Raw genomic sequence first — 17,194 nt, 5'->3', positions numbered from 1 at the left:
GTTTGTTGGAAGATTTTTAATCACAGCTTCAATTTCATTACTTGTAATTGGTCTATTAATATTTTCTGTTTCTTCTTGGTTCAGTCTTGGAAAGTTATACCTTTCTAAGAATTTGTCCATTTCTTCCAGGTTGTCCATTTTATTGGCACAGAGTTGCTTGTAGTAGTCTCTTATGATGCTTTGTAATTCTGCGGTGTCAGTTGTAAGTTCTCCTTTTTCATTTCTAATTTTATTGATTTGGGTCCTCTCCGTCTTGAGTCTGGCTAAAGGTTTATCAGTTTTATCTTCTCAGAGAACCAGCTTTTCATTTTATTGATCTTTGCTGTTGTTTTTTTTGTTGTTGTTCTATTTCATTTATTTCTGCTCTGATCTTTATGATTTCTTTCCTTCTACTAACTTTAGCTTTTGTTTGTTCTTCTTTCTCTAGTTCCTTTAGGTGTAAGGTTAGATTGTTTATTTGAGATTTTTCTTGTTTCTTGAGGTAGGATTGTATTGCTATAAACTTCCCTCTTAGAACTGCTTTTGCTGCACCCTATAGGTTTTGGATTGTCATGTTTTCGTTGTCATTTGTCTCTAGGTATTTTTTGATTTCCTCTTTGATTTCTTCAGTGATCTCTTGGTTATTTAGTAACATATTGTTTAGCCTCCATGTGTTTGTGTTTTTTATGTTATTTTCCCTGTAATTTATTTCTAATCTCATAGCGTTGTGGTTGGAAAAGATGCTTGATATGATTTCAATTTTCTTAAATTTACCACGGCTTGATTTGTGACCCAAGATGTGATCTGTCTTGGAGAGTGTTCCGTGTGCACTTGAGAAGAAGGTGTAATCTGCTGTTTTTGGATGGAATGTCTTATAAATATCAATTAAATCTGTCTGGTGTATTGTGTCATTTAAAGCTTGTGTTTCCTTATTAATTTTCTGTCTGGATGATCTGTCCATTGGTGTAAGTGATGTGTTAAAGTCCCCCACTATTGTGTTACTGTTGATTTCCCCTTTTATAGCTGTTAGCATTTGCCTTATGTATTGAGATGCTCCTATATTGGGGGTGCTTATATATTTATAATTGTTATATTTTCTTCTTGGATTGATCCCTTAATCATTACATAGTGTTCTTCCTTATCTCTTTTAACATTCTTTATTTTAAAGTTTATTTTATCTGATATGAGTATTACTACTCCAGCTGTCTTTTGATTTCCATTTGCATGGAATATCTTTTTCCATCCCCTCACTTTCAGTCTGTATGTGTCCCTAGGTCTGAAGTGGGTCTCTTGTAGACAGCGTATATTTGGGTCTTGTTTTGGTATCCATTGAGCGAGCCTGTGTCTTTTGGTTGAAGCATTTTATCCATTTACAGTTAAGGTAATTATCGATATCTATGTTCCTATTACCATTTTCTTAATTGTTTTGGGTTTGTTTTTGTAGGTCCTTTTCTTCTCTTGTGTTTCCCACTTAGAGAAGTTCCTTTTGCATTTGTTGTAGACCTGGTTTGGTGGTGCTGAATTCTCTTAACTTTTGCTTGTCTGTAAAGCTTTTGATTTCTCCATCAAATCTGAATGAGATCCTTTCTGGGTAGAGTAATCTTGGTTGTAGGTTCTTCCCTTTCATCACTTTACATATATCGTGCCACTCCCTTCTGGCTTGTAGAGTTTCTGCTGAGAAATCAGCTGTAACCTTATGGGAGTTCCCTTGTATGTTGTCATTTTCCCCTTGTTGCTTTTAGTAATCTTTCTTTGTCTTTAATTTTTGTCAGTTTGATTACTGCATATCTTGGCATGTTTCTTCTTGGGTTTAACCTGCCTGGGACTCTCTGCGCTTCCTGGACTTGGATGGCCATTTTGTTTCCCATGTTAGGGACGTTTTCAGCTATAATCTCTTCAGATATTTTTTCTGGTCCTTTCTCTCTCTCTCTTCTCCTTCTGGCACCCCTATAATGCTAATGTTGGTGCGTTTCATGCTGTCCCAGAGGTCCCTTAGGTTGTCTTCATTTCTTTTCATTCTCTTTTCTTTATTCTGTTCCATGGCAGTGAATTCCACCATTCTGTCTTCCGGGTCACTTATCCGTTCTTCTGCCTCAGTTATTTGCTATTGCTTCCTTCTAGTGTATTTTTCATTTCAGTTATTGTATTGTTCATCTCTATTTGTTTGTTTTTTAATTCTTCTAGGTGTTTGTTCTTTAATTCTTCTAGGTCTTTGTTAAACATTTCTTGTGTCTTCTCGATCTATGCCTCCATTCTTTTTCCGAGGTCCTGGATCATCTTCACTATCATTCTGAATTCTTCTTCTGGAAGGTTGCCTATCTCCACTTCATTTAGTTGTTTTTCTGGGGTTCTATCTTGTTCCTTCATCTGGTACATAGTCCTCTGCCTTTTCATTTTGTCTGTCTTTCTGTGAATGCGGTTTTCGTTCCACTGGCAGCAGGATTGTAGTTCTTCTTGCTTCTGCTGTCTGCCCTCTGGTAGATGAGGCTCGATTGCTGGATCTTATGGTAATTATAGTTTTAGTTTTCTGAGGAACCCCCGTACTGTTCTCCATAGTGGCTGCAACAATTTACATTCCCACCAACAGTGTAGGAGGGTTCCCTTTTCTCCATACCCTCTCCAGCATTTGTTATTTGTAGACTTTCTAATGGTGGCCATTCTGACCAGTGTGAAGTGGTAACTCGTTGTAGGTTTGATTTGCATTTCTGTAATAATTAGCGCGGTTGAGCATATTTTCATGTGCCTGTTGGCCATTTGTATTTCTTCTGTGGAGAAATGTCTATTTACGTCTTCTGCCCTCTTTTTGATTGGATTATTTTTTTTGCTGTCAAGTTGTATGAGTTTACAGTTTTTAATTATCAAATATTTTTTAAAGGATTTGAGTTAATAGGTCACTTAATTTAGAGATTTTCTTTTTAAACTTACTGCTGTTTTACAGCTGCCCTATTTGGTATCCTTCTCTGCAGAGAAGGTATGCAGAGAATATCTCACTTTTGAAATCACTTTCAAGTTTTTTAACTTATGTGATCCCAGGATATAAGGTAGCTCTGCCTTGGCTTCTCATTTAAAGGTGAGGCCCGGAGGAGGGCGATTTGATTTTGCCAAATTAACAGAGCTTCTTCGTAGCAGGGCACGGTCTCTGACAAGCAGCTTTGGGCTCTTTATTTAGTCCACTGCTTCCCAAAGTCTGTGCAGTTCATTTCAGCGGTGCGTTTTGTGCGGGTCCTGCTGACAAGTGCTGTGCGTTTCTGGAGGACAGGGCACCCTGTACATGACGTGCATTTGGGGGGACCCCCCTCACCCTGACTTCTCCACTCCTGCAGATTTCTCCTTTATTCTGTCTCACTTTGAAGGTTTGGGAGCTCCCCTTTCAGGTCTCTTATTTCGCCTCTGTGTGCTATTGCTTGAGGCTTGTTTCCATTCTCTCCTCATGTTCTTTCTCACAAAGGCTGGTGCCCAAGTGACTTGGTCCCATGCTCCTCCTCTGCTTCAGTGTCTGCCAGTGACTCAGGGTTGAGTGTTGCTCCAAAATGTTATTGTGGCTGTTCCTTGCTTGGTCTTCTCACTGCCTGTACCCAGTTCCTCACTCTTATCCCTTCACTAGAATAAGGATGAGAGCTTTCTTTTGGCTTTACTTTCTCCATTGTTTTTCTCTTCCCATGAACTCTGCCCATTGTTGCCACATTAGCTAGAAAAACTTCCGTGGCTCCATGTGGCTTGTAAGGTTCAACCCAGTCTAGATGTTCTGACGTCCACAATTCTGCCTTTTATCAGTTCTGCTTACCCACATCATTCCCCACATGAACTGTTTGTGGTGACCGGGGCATTTCTGTTTCAGAGTCCTGACTCCCTTGACTCCCCTCCCCCATCTTTTCTCTGCTCCTTCTGCCAGCCACCAATAATTACTGGTCATTGTACAACTGTTCAGGGATTCCCTCTCCTAGGAAACCTTCAGTGATCATTTTGAGGCACATTTATGCTCACCTAATTCTTACCTTAGCGCCTCACATGTACTACCCGTTTCTGTTATTTCGGCACTTCTTAAATGCTGCTTTTCGTTTTGCGTAACTGTTTATATTATGACTCTCTCTTGCCTCCTCATCTAGACAGAAACTCTTTGATAAAAGAGGTCATGTCTTGAAGTATTATATTTTTATTACAGTGCTTAGCACAATGCTTTGAACATCATAAGCAGTCATCAAATACTTAATTGAATATAGCAGTTTACAATTTTCCAGTCTCCTTCATTTTAAAAAATGTTTGCCTAACAGTACTTGAATCATCCCACATGTACATTTCCTCTAGTTTTCACTCCTGTCTGGTGTCCTATGTATCGCGTAGCTCTTTGAGTTTCAGATATAAGGTGGACTTAGAAAGGTTGGCAGAGAGGGCAACTGACCTGGCTTATGCAGGCTAAACCTTTTGAGTGCCTTTCTTGAGTGCCTGGAAAACACCTCAGATTGATCACAGTGTTCTTTTTTTTCTGCTACATTTCAATGCAGCCTCTGAAGCCTTTGTAACACAGTGCTTCAAGCAGCCTGGATCCCTGGATAGAGCTGGCACTCCTTAGGCTAGTCTTAGTGGTCAGATGTTGATAGTGTGTTTTGAAGGCTGTTTAAGTAGAAAGGATTAGGACTGGGTGGAAAGGAAGAAAACATTGAGCTGGTCCTCTCCATCAGGCTTAAAGCCCCGCAAATCCACAGAATGACCTCTGGCCAGATTGTGTTAGACGTGAATGTTACAATCTGCAGATATAGACCTTCTCTGCCATCTTCTCGTTGTAGGATGTTGAAGTCAAATGGATTGAATACCAGAATATGGTCAACTACCTCGTCCAGTGGATCAGACACCATGTGACCACTATGTCCGAGAGAACATTTCCTAATAATCCCGTAGAACTCAAGGTCTGTGTCCCTATAGAAGTTAAGTAGGATTGAGTTTATTATTAAACTTTTAAATAATGCTGAAATGGTTCTATCATTTCAGAAATTGAAGAAAAATTGCCCTTGGCAAGGTACTAATCATCAGGCAAATTATTTATTTATTCGTCTCCTATTGTACAGAGAAAATGGAAGTGAACGTTAATAATTAAAAGATAATAGTGACAACATCTTAAAGAAATGTATAGTCCCTTTGGTTTGAATTGTTGAGAGTTTTAAGGTTTAATTTGGGAAGGTTTCTGGAAGTGACGTTGCCAGATTCTTTTTGGTGCCTGGGAGATGCCTGGAGCCAGCAGATGGCTGGGGCACGAGGCGGGCGGGAGCTTGTGCAATGTGACCGTGGCAGGGCCTGTGCCTGTGGTCACATCCTGTTAAAAAACGGCCTCAGAGGCTCATGTGGTACGGCAAGAGGTACATACCGTCTTTCACCACGAATTCAAAAATACATACCTGACTCCCAGAGTAAATGAGTTCCTGGTTTAGTAGAACATTTACTACTACCTAAGAACCTGGGTCCATCTCTTTGAGCAGAGACATTATAGAAATATTAAAAGATAGTACAGATATAGAAACGTATTGAAAATAAGTTGTCTCATTTTGTACATTGGGATTTGTCATAGCAAAGTAGTGTACTTTATTTCAAGAACTGGGTAATGCGAGTATGAACAACAAAGTCTAATTCCTTGAATTGCAGACTTTGCTTTCTGGATGAGACTAGCATTGCAAAAAACGGTCCTAACCCGGGGTGGGCCCTGTTAAAGTTAGTAATTGTGTCCATGCGTCTATATGGAACATCTGTGGAATAGCTTTTATTCACGTTGCCATGGGGGACTTGTCCTTGGCACAAAGTTCCTTGGTGTGTGTCGATGTGATGCTGTTTAAGTTCTCTCTGAAGCTGTTTGTGTGATGTCTGCCTCTGTGGCTGGAACCTCTCCTGGCAGGAAAGCTTTCCTCCCCCTTCTACCAGCATGTCTGCTGTGAACAGTGGGTAGTCCATGAGGGCATTCCGTGCTTATTCACCTATGGACATCCTGAAATGGTGCATTTTGAGTTTAAACCAATTTTCAGATTTCGAGTTCCATTTATTTCCAGATGGATTCCTTTTGTCCAGACATTTGAGTAAATTCTTGCTGGCTTCTGATTAATACAGATTCTTAAATTATTAAAGAAGTTCGAGCGACTACACAGATTACTGACTGGTGCCTGGGATAGGACGTGATACAGGAAAAAAGTATATTGTGGGGAAATACCAAATAATTTTATTAGCCAGCAAAACATGAAATGGAATCCTTCAAAGAAATGTGTCTGCCTGAATGTTTGCAGGGACTTGTTTTAAAGCAGCACGAATTAGGATGAAATAATTAGCATACACTTATTAAATGTGGAGATGCTTTATCAACATAATTTTTATAAGGTCCTTGTTAATAAATATAATAAACATATTTAAGAGATTCCCAAGTTAATATCTATAAATTAGATAGTGATTTAATTATATGGTCCAAACTTTTATAATAATAGCAGCGACCAATAGCATCTGTCTTCGTTTACTTATAAGTTCTGCTTAATTTGGTCAATGGGACATTGAAATGAAATTTTAGTCCCATCTATCTGATGAGAATTCTGTTTTCAAGGATAGACCATGAAATAGAGGAGAATGCTCCCCACCCCTTTTTATGGGAATTGCATCAGATGATTTTTCCAAAAACTAAAAGCTAAAGTACAGCATTTTGGAAGTGGATCTTTTTTTTTTTTTTTGCTGTACGCGGGCCTCTCACTGCTGTGGCCTCTCCCGTTGCGGAGCACAGGCTCCGGACACACAGGCTCCGCGGCCATGGCTCGCGGGCCCAGCCGCTCCGCGGCATGTGGGATCTTCCGGGATCGGGGCACGAACCCGTGTCCCCTGCATCGGCAGGCGGACTCCCAACCACTGCGCCACCAGGGAAGCCCGGAAGTGGATCTTTTAAAGTTTGTATCTTCTTGTTTGGATAATGAGAGATTGTCAGCGGAGCCATAGTAGATACTGCTGTGGTTTTCACTCTCCAGAGGGCTGGGTAGCCTATGTTGCATCAGGGCTCATAGCCATGATTACACCCTCCTCAGATCCCATACAGCCTGGTCACCGACTGGCTGGGCATCAGCAGCGTCCTTGAGTGTCTGTTTAGGAATGCCACCGAGGGCACTAGACAGAGTAAATAGCATTTGAAGTGGTGGCATTATGTGATAATGAAAACAGGTCTTTGAAGTTTGGCCCTTCATTTATTTTCCCTTTCTTTGTAGGCACTTTATACTCAGTATTTACAGTTTAAAGAAACAGAAATTCCACCAAAGGAGACAGAAAAATCAAAAATTAAACGCCTGTATAAATTATTAGAGGTAAGCAGAAATTTCCTTTGTACTGTCAAATGTAATATTTTCAAAGAATTTTATTGAAGTATACTTGATTTACAGTGTTGTGTTAATTTCTGTTGTACAGCAAAGTGATTCAGTTATACATATGTGTATATTCTTTTTCATATTCTTTTCCATTATGGTTTATCATAGCATAATGAATATAGCTCCCTGTGCTATACAGTAGGACCTTGTTGTCTATCCATCCTATATATAATAGTTTGTGTCTGCTAACCCCAAACTCCCAATCCATCCCTCCCTCACCCCTCTTCCCCCTTGGCAACCACACGTCTATTCTCTATGTCTGTGAGTCTGTTTCTATTCCGTAAAGTTCATTTGTGTCATATTTTAGATTCCACATATAAGTGGTATCGTAAGGTATCCAGTATTATCTTTAATAATCTACCTTGATGTAAGAAACATAATTTTTTACGTCTTTGCTTCACATTAACTTTTTTGTTGTTGTTTTCTCTAGATTTGGATAGAATTTGGACGCATCAAACTCCTTCAAGGTTATCATCCCAATGACATAGAAAAGGAGTGGGGAAAGCTCATCATTGCCATGCTTGAGAGGGAGAAGGCTCTTCGTCCCGAAGTGGAAAGGTGAGTGGGGATGTCCTCTGCCCTGGGTGTCCAGTGGGAGGGGTCAGCGTGTGTCGTGGAAAGAACTTAAGCTTTGGAGACCAACATTTACCTTTTTCATTCACTTGGCTGTGTGACCTTGAATAAGTCACTTAGCCTTTCTGATTCTCCATTTTCTTGTCTAGAAACTCTTCCAAGAGGTTTGAGGAGGGATCAGTGAAGTAGTGTTTGAAGAGGGCCTAGGTTGGTGTGTAAAATCTCATCTCATACGATGGTTACGGTTTTAAAGCCAGTCAGGATGACCCGCGAGAATTTCTCCAACTGACTTTAAAGTCGCCAAGGCCTGGATCCAGAAGGTCATCCATACATAACATAGACTAACCATGAACTTATCTTGTTTCTTGTATTTTTGGCTACGGCCCTCTTTTTACGGGGCAGTGAACCCTCTATTTGAAGGGCAGTGAGGCTGCTTCTAGAGAACACTCAGTAAATGCTGACTCAAGTTCCCTCTCTGCTTTTTTGCCCTGAAAACATCACTGACCTTCATCCTTTCTCTCCCGCTACACCCAGCTGCCGGGGAAGGTCCTCCTTGGTCTTCAGGACACATTTGTTGGATGGATGGGTCTCTGGGGTAGTCTTTACATCCCAGCCTGACTTGTGGTGTGTGTGGCTTGTGTGGCCTGAGTCCACGGGGCTGGCCTTACAGCCTGACTGGTGGCCAGACCAGGCATCGCCCTCAGACCCGACTGGCCCCACGCCACCTCGCTTCTGCAGTGTGGTCACGCCGTCTGCCTCTCAGGAGCTCTGACTTGCCAAGGTCCCAGCCTCCCCCATGTATGAGATCTCTGCACTGTCTGATCCTTTGGCTGGGAAGTCTGTTTCATCCCCTCTTTACTCCTCATCTTTCTCAGATCTCGGCTTCAATGTAATTTCCTCCAGAAACTTTCCACAGTCTCCCAGGTTGGTTCAGACGTCTTGGTGATAACGCTCCTGTCTATATGGATTCCTCCTTCATAGCCCTCATCTCCGTTGTAATTTTGTATATGTGTCTGTGATTGGTTAAGGGCTGCCCATTCTACAGTGTGAGCTCTAGTAACGTGGAGACAAATTCCTGTTTTTGTAGTTCCTTGTGTCGCCGACACTTACCACCCCACCTGCTATCAGTATCCTGATGCTCTCTGCGCCCCCTCGTAACTTCCACATGGAAGAAATATGAGCTAATGTGTTGAAGATACAGGGGCAATTCTAACTTGTCAGGCCTTTATTAAATCACTGATGACACTGTTGTTAAAGCAGCATGTTCTGTCTACATAACTAGGTCATTAGAACCAGAATAAGCTCGAAATACGCAGGATGGACCTTTTATGGAGGAGATAATTCTGGGTGGTTCAGATGGGATGCTCAGCTTCTCATCGGAAAGAGTGGAAAAGGATGCCACAGAAAAGAGTACACAGTAGATTTTAGTCGACAGAATAGCAGCTGGATTTTAATATATGTTAATGAAAGAATGCTATGGTTAAGAGTTCGAGGTCTAGGAGCCAGTCAATCCTGGATGAATTATTAGCTCAGTGTACAAGCCATGTAATCTTAGATTCAGTAACCTCTCTAAGCTTCAGTTTCTTCGTTTGTAAACAGGATGTAATAGTACCTACAGCATTCGGTGGTTCTGAGTATGTCTGTAAAATGATGAGTTAATTTCCTGGCATGTAACAATTGCTTCAGAAATGTTAGGTGCTGGCTGCTATTACTATTTGTGCTTTTCTTTTTCCTGACTATATCTGACATGGCACTCTCAAATTTCCTTTTCTTGCCTTCTGAAAAGAACAGTATCTACCTCTAGGTGGAGAAGCAACAGTTTGGTCTTGCAGTGTTAGGGATAGGAAAATACTTAGGAGCTTGGCTGATTCAATGCCTTCATTTTTCTTGATGCAACAAGTTTTTTTTTTTGGCATTAACTCTGTATTGCAAAATAATAGCTGTGCAGCATGGGAGTGTGTAAAAGACAGATGCGAAAGAGCCAATGATCTTAGGCCAGGTAATAACCTATAGAAAGGAAAAATAAGCACAGACAAATTAAATTTGCAAGCATTGCACTGATATTCTTCTTAACACTTTGGCTTTTAAAAATGTAAAGTAACTTTAGTACGATTAGACCTAACATTCCTGGGAGCGAATCCTATAAAGAAAGGTAAACGGACAATTTTCCAGTTAATTTAACCTAATCAACAAACACCATGGTGGTTAAAAAGGAAAAGTACTTTGCTTCTCCTCAAACTCATTTGTTTATAGGTGCCTGTAAGTATCAGTTTTTAACCCAGTGTTGTTCAGTACAGACCTGGCCTTTTCTAAAAAGCTGTGATCAGGGTCTGATTGACTATTTGTGTTCTTTTAGCTGATGATTTGCCGGAATAACCTTTTCTAATTGTACCTGGGCTCCTGGGAGGCATCAAAGTTGTTTTTGAGGCAGTTGCAAATGGATGACTCTTGGTGAAAATATTTGGCAAGTCTTCTCCAGTGACGCCCCAGTCAGCCTGCCTTGTCCATACTTGTAGGGCTTTAGTGCAGGCTACAAAAGGCAGACCTCAGCTAGTAAACCCATGGCTCTAGGTGAGATTCTTCTGAATAGCTATCAGTGTATTATTTGCTGTGTGTTGAATATGCACGTTGGGGCATATTTAAGGAGCCATTAAAAGCTGTACCATTCAGCTGCCACTCTTCACCATTAGAAGTAACACTTTTTGTAGACCTTCTACTTTTGAGTCTACTTTTAATGGTGAGGAAGGAACATCATTGCAAGGATAAGAATGCACAGCCATAGTTACAGTTACCGTAGCAGTGATTCTGTGTTTAGTAACACGACTAGCACACGAACCAGTCTTGATTCAAATGAAAATTTCCTCTCAGTTCATTGTGGTCCAACGCTGATCAATTCCTGCATTAGCTTTGGCAATGAATCCTTTGATGGACACAGGTATGGAGTCATTGATGTGGGATTGTGTTTTTTCTTTTGGTGGGCTGCATTTTTCAGGGATGGCCAACTCTACGACTTTAGAGGGAGAGGCTTTATTTTATTGCGTTCCTTCTTCTAGGTTGGACATGTTGCAGCAGATTGCCAGCCGAGTTCAGAGGGGCAGTGTCATTTGTGAAGACAAACTGATGCTTGCCCGAAATGCTCTCCAGTCTGTAAGTTCATTTTCGGAGCAGTTGGGATTGCAGTAGATGGGTCAGTGTGTTCGGATGAACTAAAACTTTGCATAACATTGGATAGATTGGTCTACTGAAACAAAGTTTGTTAAAGATTATGATTACTTTGCTTTCTTGAGGAAAAACATGTTTTTGAAGCAAAAGGGAAATCAGAGAAAATCCAAATAGCTTCTGTTCTAATACTTCGAGTTTTATATTTGAGGCTAGTCTTGAAACTTGTTTAATTAATTAATTAATGTAGAATTAATATTGAGTTCTTTTAAAAATACAGGATTCTAAAAGATTAGAATCCGGGGTGCAGTTTCAGAATGAAGCAGAAATTGCCGGTTATGTCCTTGAATGTGAGAACCTTTTACGCCAGCATGTAATTGATGTACAGATTCTTATTGATGGAAAATACTACCAGGCAGACCAGTTGGTACAGAGGTAAGAGTGCTTGTTAGTCAGCCCTGTCCTTCTGGGTGACTGTTTCATGGCACCTGCATTAAGAATGTAGAGTGTGACAATTTTATGAACTATTTCTTCAGCTCTTTTTTGTTGAAAACATGTGTCACGTTAATTCTGTCATATTTGGGTATGTTTAGTAGGTTTTGTTCTGCAAAGATAAGTAATAGAAAAAAATTTTATGATACATATAATATTTAATGCTGTAGTAACTAACATACAGTTGAAATATTCATGTGTGATATTTGAAAAAGGGACAGTATGAGAAAATTACCTTTTAAGTCAGCATGTCAGTATTCTGTTTATCTTATCATGAAGATGTTTCTAATAAAGTATTGGAAGGAATATATGTGCATAAACATCTGTATCTCTGAGAAGTAGGTTTGGGAGTAGGAATGGAACCTTTCAGGTTGAATACTATATATATTATATATGTAAATATCTAAATATATGAGATATATAAAGCAAAAATTATAAATGATGCTTTGACCCAGTAAGTCCACTTTTAGGAATCTATAGTAATTCTAAATATAGAAAATATCTAAATAAATATAGGAGAAAAAGCCTTTGTTCATGTCAGAAATATTTTATAGTAACAAAAATTTGGAATCTGACATGTCAAACAGTAGGAGAATGATCATATTATAGTGTAGTAATTGTGTTCGTTATAAATTATAGTTATAAAAATCGTGATAATATGCAGAGTACTTATAGTACAACATTCAGTGAAAAAAATTGTGATGCAAACTTTCATCAATATGATTACAATGACATTTTAAAATAGACTTTATTTATTTGGGAAGTTTAGGTTTATAGAAAAATTGAGTGGAAAGTCCAGAGTTCCCATATCCCCCCTCAAAGCCCTTTCTCCTGTTAGTAACGTCTTGCACTAGTGTGATGCATTTGTTACAGCTGATGAGCCAATATTGATACACGATTGTTAATTAAAGTCCCTAGTTTACATTAGAGTTCACTCTTTGAGAAGAATGCCTCTTATATTATAGCTTGTCCCTTTTGATTTTCTTTTCAGGGTTGCAAAACTGCGCGATGACATCCTGGCCTTAAGGAATGAATGTTCCTCAGTGTACAGCAAAGGCCGTGTGCTGACAGCGGAGCAGACGAAGCTCATGATATCAGGAATCACTCAGAGTTTAAACTCAGGGTTTGCACAGACCTTAAACGCCAGTCTGAACTCAGGGCTGACCCAGGGTCTAACGCCTTCCCTGACCCCGTCCAGCGTGACCTCAGGTCTGTCATCAGGGCTGACTTCCCGCCTGACCCCATCTGTCACTCCTGCATATACACCTGGCTTCCCATCAGGATTAGTTCCAAATTTCAGCTCAGGAGTGGAGACAAATTCCCTGCAAACTCTGAAGCTGATGCAGATCCGAAAGCCCCTTCTCAAGTCGTCTTTACTGGATCAGAATTTAACAGAAGAGGAAATCAACATGAAATTTGTCCAGGATCTTTTGAATTGGGTTGATGAGATGCAGGTAAAAGTATTTACTTTACCTGAATTTCAGGCTTTATTGCTACCAGTTTCTTTTTCAAACCTTATATCTTTCTATTTAAAGGTGCAGCTGGACCGCACTGAATGGGGATCAGATTTGCCAAGTGTTGAAAGCCATTTAGAAAATCATAAAAATGTTCACCAAGCTATTGAAGAATTTGAATCTAGCCTCAAAGAAGCTAAGATCAGTGAGGTATGTGAATTTGAAATCTGTATGTATTTCATCCCAGCTTCTTGTTTTGCTCTTTCTATAAAGACCCTGTTGTAACAGGGTAACGATACATTGCTTGTGAGTCAGAATTCCTTAAGATTCCTAACCTTGCTGTCTTTTTATTCCATGTTATAGATCCAGATGACAGCACCTCTTAAACTAACTTATGCAGAAAAGTTGCACCGATTAGAAAATCAGTATGCAAAACTCTTGGTAAGTTTTTTTTAACTTTCTGTTCCGCTTACCTCTGTGTGGCAAAGACACGATTCTTAAAATGATTCTCCTTGTAAAGAACACATCCAGGAATCAGGAACGGCACCTTGATACACTCCACAATTTTGTAACTCGTGCAACTACTGAGCTTATTTGGTTGAATGAAAAAGAAGAGGAGGAAGTTGCTTATGACTGGAGTGAAAGAAATACCAACGTAGCCCGGAAAAAAGATTACCATGCTGTGAGTATGACTTCTGTAACTGGATGTTAAAAATGCATTTCAGGTTTTATCATTTTCTAACATATTTCTTGCTTGTTTCTTTAAATTAGGAATTAATGAGAGAACTTGATCAAAAGGAAGAAAATATTAAATCAGTTCAGGAGATAGCAGAGCAGCTGCTTCTGGAAAATCACCCAGCCCGATTAACCATTGAGGTAAGTCAGAAAGTGTAATAGTCACAGTGGAATACAGACATTTGATTATTACCCTTCAGATTCTTCTATTGTTGATAAATTGAAAAATGCAAACTATCAAACTTCTATTATAACCTGAAACAAAAAGAATGTTTCTGACAGATCATACTGATTTGCCTTCAGTTCTGAAGTGTGTCACCCACTCATCACTTCCAATAAAGGTACTTTGTCAACCTCTATGGCCAAAGAGATGTAGTACAGTAACTGTGAAGGACCTTGACTTGACAGGCTTTGAGGTTGATATTTCTTCCTAACCATATGACACTGCCCCAGGGACGTAACCTTGCTCAGTCCCATTCACTTACCTAAAATGGGGGAAATGGTTTCTAACCCATAGAGTTGTGTGAGAAGGAGAAGAATGTACTCTTACTATTTAGTTCAGTTCTTGGTACACAATATGTTCTCAAGAAGTACTAGTTATTATTGTTTAATTTACTAATTGTATTCATGATCTGGTTTTGTGAGGTGTGTCCTCAGGGTATAACACACATTTCAGACCCAGAAGGGGAGGGTTGATCTAGGGTTTATCAGGCTGCCCGTGGGGTGGCGGTGGGGTGGGGTGTGTTTACTTTTGGGGCCTGATATCTACTGGTTAGAGTTAGTGACTGTCTGAATGTGCAGGGGGTGATGTAAGAGGGCGAGAAGCATGTAACGTGGACAGATGTGGTGTATTTCCGGAGGAAGAAGAATGAAGCTATGCTTACAATGGGACACACGCAGTTGAAGAAAGGAATCTGAGAGTCTTTGTTCCCTGAAATAAGTCTTCGTGACACAAAAATTAAGAAAATAAAATTCTAGGCCTCACTTGGTGGTCTTGGGAATATTATAGGTGACCTTCTTTCATATAAAAACGTGGTTTTCATCCCCAGGAAATGCTGCATAGGAATGTTAAAGACACAGAAGGTAGGGTGGCACTAGAGAAAGGAAATTAGAATCATGAAGGGTCAGGATATACTTTTCTATGATGATCAACTAAAAGTGGGATAGATATTCTTTGGAGTAGAGAGATGAAAGCTGTTAGGAAATATAATTGTAGGTTGAGAATTTTGATGGGAATGGAAAATGTGGATGTGAACCTGATTACTTTCAGGTAGAGCTGTTAGTCTGATTAACTGAAAGTCTGGAACAATAGAATTAAGCCGTAGTCGTCCTTATGATTCCATGGGCCCATCCAATGTCTTGTGGGCAATGGATAATAGTTAATTATTAACTCTTTTATATTTTATGTGAAAAAGAAACTAATAATCTGACCATGCACGATGTGTCTTTTATAGCCAGTTTACTCAAGTAGCTTAATTGGAGGGAGCAGGTAATGTGATTCGGATGTGTTGCCAGATTTCCAGTGCTGCCTTGTGCATTCCACCCAGAAAGCTGCCTGGACAGAGCTCAGCAGGAGTGTTTTTTCCAGGAGGAAGGACAGGCTTACATAAGACAGTCATTAGAGCATCAAGGGCGCCCTCTTCTGGAAGCCAGTGAACTGAACCTTAAATATGAAAGGGTGTTTCTTTCATGTTTTCTAGTAAGTAGGTGTCTTTTCTACAATATTTTTGCTCTCAGGAAAGAGACACCAAGTGGTAAATAAAAATTCAAGTAAAAACGTATGAAATAAAAATTCCTATGGGGACTTCCCTGGTGGCGCAGTGGTTGAGAGTCCGCCTGCCGATGCAGGGGACACGGGTTCGTGCCCCGATCCTGGAAGATCCCACATGCCGCGGAGCCTGTGTGTCCGGAGCCTGTGCTCCGCAACGGGAGAGGCCACAGCAGTGAGAGGCCCACGTACAGCAAAAAAAAAAAAAAAAAAAAAAATTCCTAGTGTTATCTTTTCTTTTTTTTTTAAATTTTTGGCCGTGTTGGGTCTTCGTTGCCGCACATCGGCTTTCTCTAGTTGCAGTGAGTGGGGGCTACTCTTCGTTGCAGTGTGCGGGCTTCTCATTGCGGTGGCTTCTCTTGTTGCCGAGCACGGGCTCCAGGCACGCGGGCTTCAGTAGTTGTGGCACGTGGGCTCTAGAGCACAGGCTCCGTAGTTGTGGTGCACAGGCTTAGTTGCTCCGCGGCATGTGGGATCTTCCCCGACCAGGGCTCGAACCCGTGTCCCCTGCATTGGCAGGCAGATTCTTAACCACTGTGCCACCAGGGAAGTCCCCCTAGTATTATCTTGAATGTAATTCCAGAATTACACTAATAATGGATTGCTTATGCCCTTTTCCACCCTCCCCAAACAGTCCCGGTAAAAAGAAACAAATAGGGCTTCCCTGGTGGTGCAGTGGTTGAGAGTCCGCCTGCCGATGCAGAGGACACGGGTTCGTGCCCTGGTCCGGGAAGATCCCACATGCCGCGGAGCGGCTGGGCCCGTGAGCCATGGCCGCTGAGCCTGCGCGTCTGGAGCCTGTGCTCCGCAACGGGAGAGGCCACAACAGTGAGAGGCCTGCGTACTGCAAAAAAAAAAAAAAAAAAAAACCCAAAAAACCAAAACAAACAAACAAACAAAACAAATAAATAACCCCCACCCCTGCCAAGAGCTTCCAGACTAGTTTGGAAGCAAAGACAGAGAAAACTACAGACCATGTATTTTTCTGTCAGGAGGGTTATTTTATGATCCAGTAATAGAAAAATTCAGAAAAAAGAAAGATGAAGGAAAATGTCATGAAGGAGACATATCTGAAGATGCCATATAGGCGAGTGTTGGCAGGAGGAGGGTTGGTTTTCTAAAAAGCTGAGATAGCTTGCATCCATTTCTAATATTAAAGAGGTTTTCATGGAAAAACATCCAGAGCTAGCTTTTTCCATATATTTTAAGAAAAAAAATGTCAAGAAGCTAAAAATTTGAAAGAAAGTGACTGGACTGATTGAAAAATTTATATTTAAACTTTTAGGGCTGGCTTTGTACAACTGGGAACTCGTAGTTTAGAGGGACATTTGACTACCCCGATTCTTCAAGTCTTACTCTGTTAAAGAATTCTCATCATCTATATAGACACTAGAGTCTTTTATGCTTGCGAAGTCAGTCGTGTGTCTTACTGTCCAGACGACAACAGTGGCTATGTTTTACCTGTCAGGCCTACCGAGCGGCGATGCAGACGCAGTGGAGCTGGATCCTGCAGCTCTGCCAGTGCGTAGAGAAGCACATAAAGGAGAACGGTGCTTATTTCGAGGTATGGAGGCAGAATCACCATGTCAATCGATGGTATTGAAATTTTGGCTGAGTTACAGAAAACATTTCCATGATGTACTGTTAAGATGCATGTATGT

At 40.6% G+C, this 17,194-nt stretch overlaps 1 protein-coding gene across 1 annotated transcript in view; it reads left to right on the top strand.

Moving 5' to 3' along the window:
• Positions 1-17,194, top strand: part of LOC132497793 (dystonin-like) — a 504,834-nt gene that overhangs the window by 314,652 nt on the left and 172,988 nt on the right. The window contains 11 exon segments of the mRNA XM_060111281.1: positions 4,764-4,883; positions 7,197-7,292; positions 7,783-7,910; positions 10,979-11,072; positions 11,365-11,519; positions 12,568-13,030; positions 13,112-13,240; positions 13,394-13,471; positions 13,551-13,712; positions 13,802-13,906; positions 17,002-17,097. Of these exon segments, the coding sequence (XP_059967264.1) occupies positions 4,764-4,883; positions 7,197-7,292; positions 7,783-7,910; positions 10,979-11,072; positions 11,365-11,519; positions 12,568-13,030; positions 13,112-13,240; positions 13,394-13,471; positions 13,551-13,712; positions 13,802-13,906; positions 17,002-17,097 (1,626 nt within the window).

Source organism: Mesoplodon densirostris, chromosome 10, assembly GCF_025265405.1.
Source record: "Mesoplodon densirostris isolate mMesDen1 chromosome 10, mMesDen1 primary haplotype, whole genome shotgun sequence".
NCBI classification, from domain to species: Eukaryota; Metazoa; Chordata; class Mammalia; order Artiodactyla; family Ziphiidae; genus Mesoplodon; species Mesoplodon densirostris.
The sequence above is the reverse complement of the archived record's forward strand: the minus strand, read 5'-3'. Positions and strand labels throughout refer to the sequence as shown.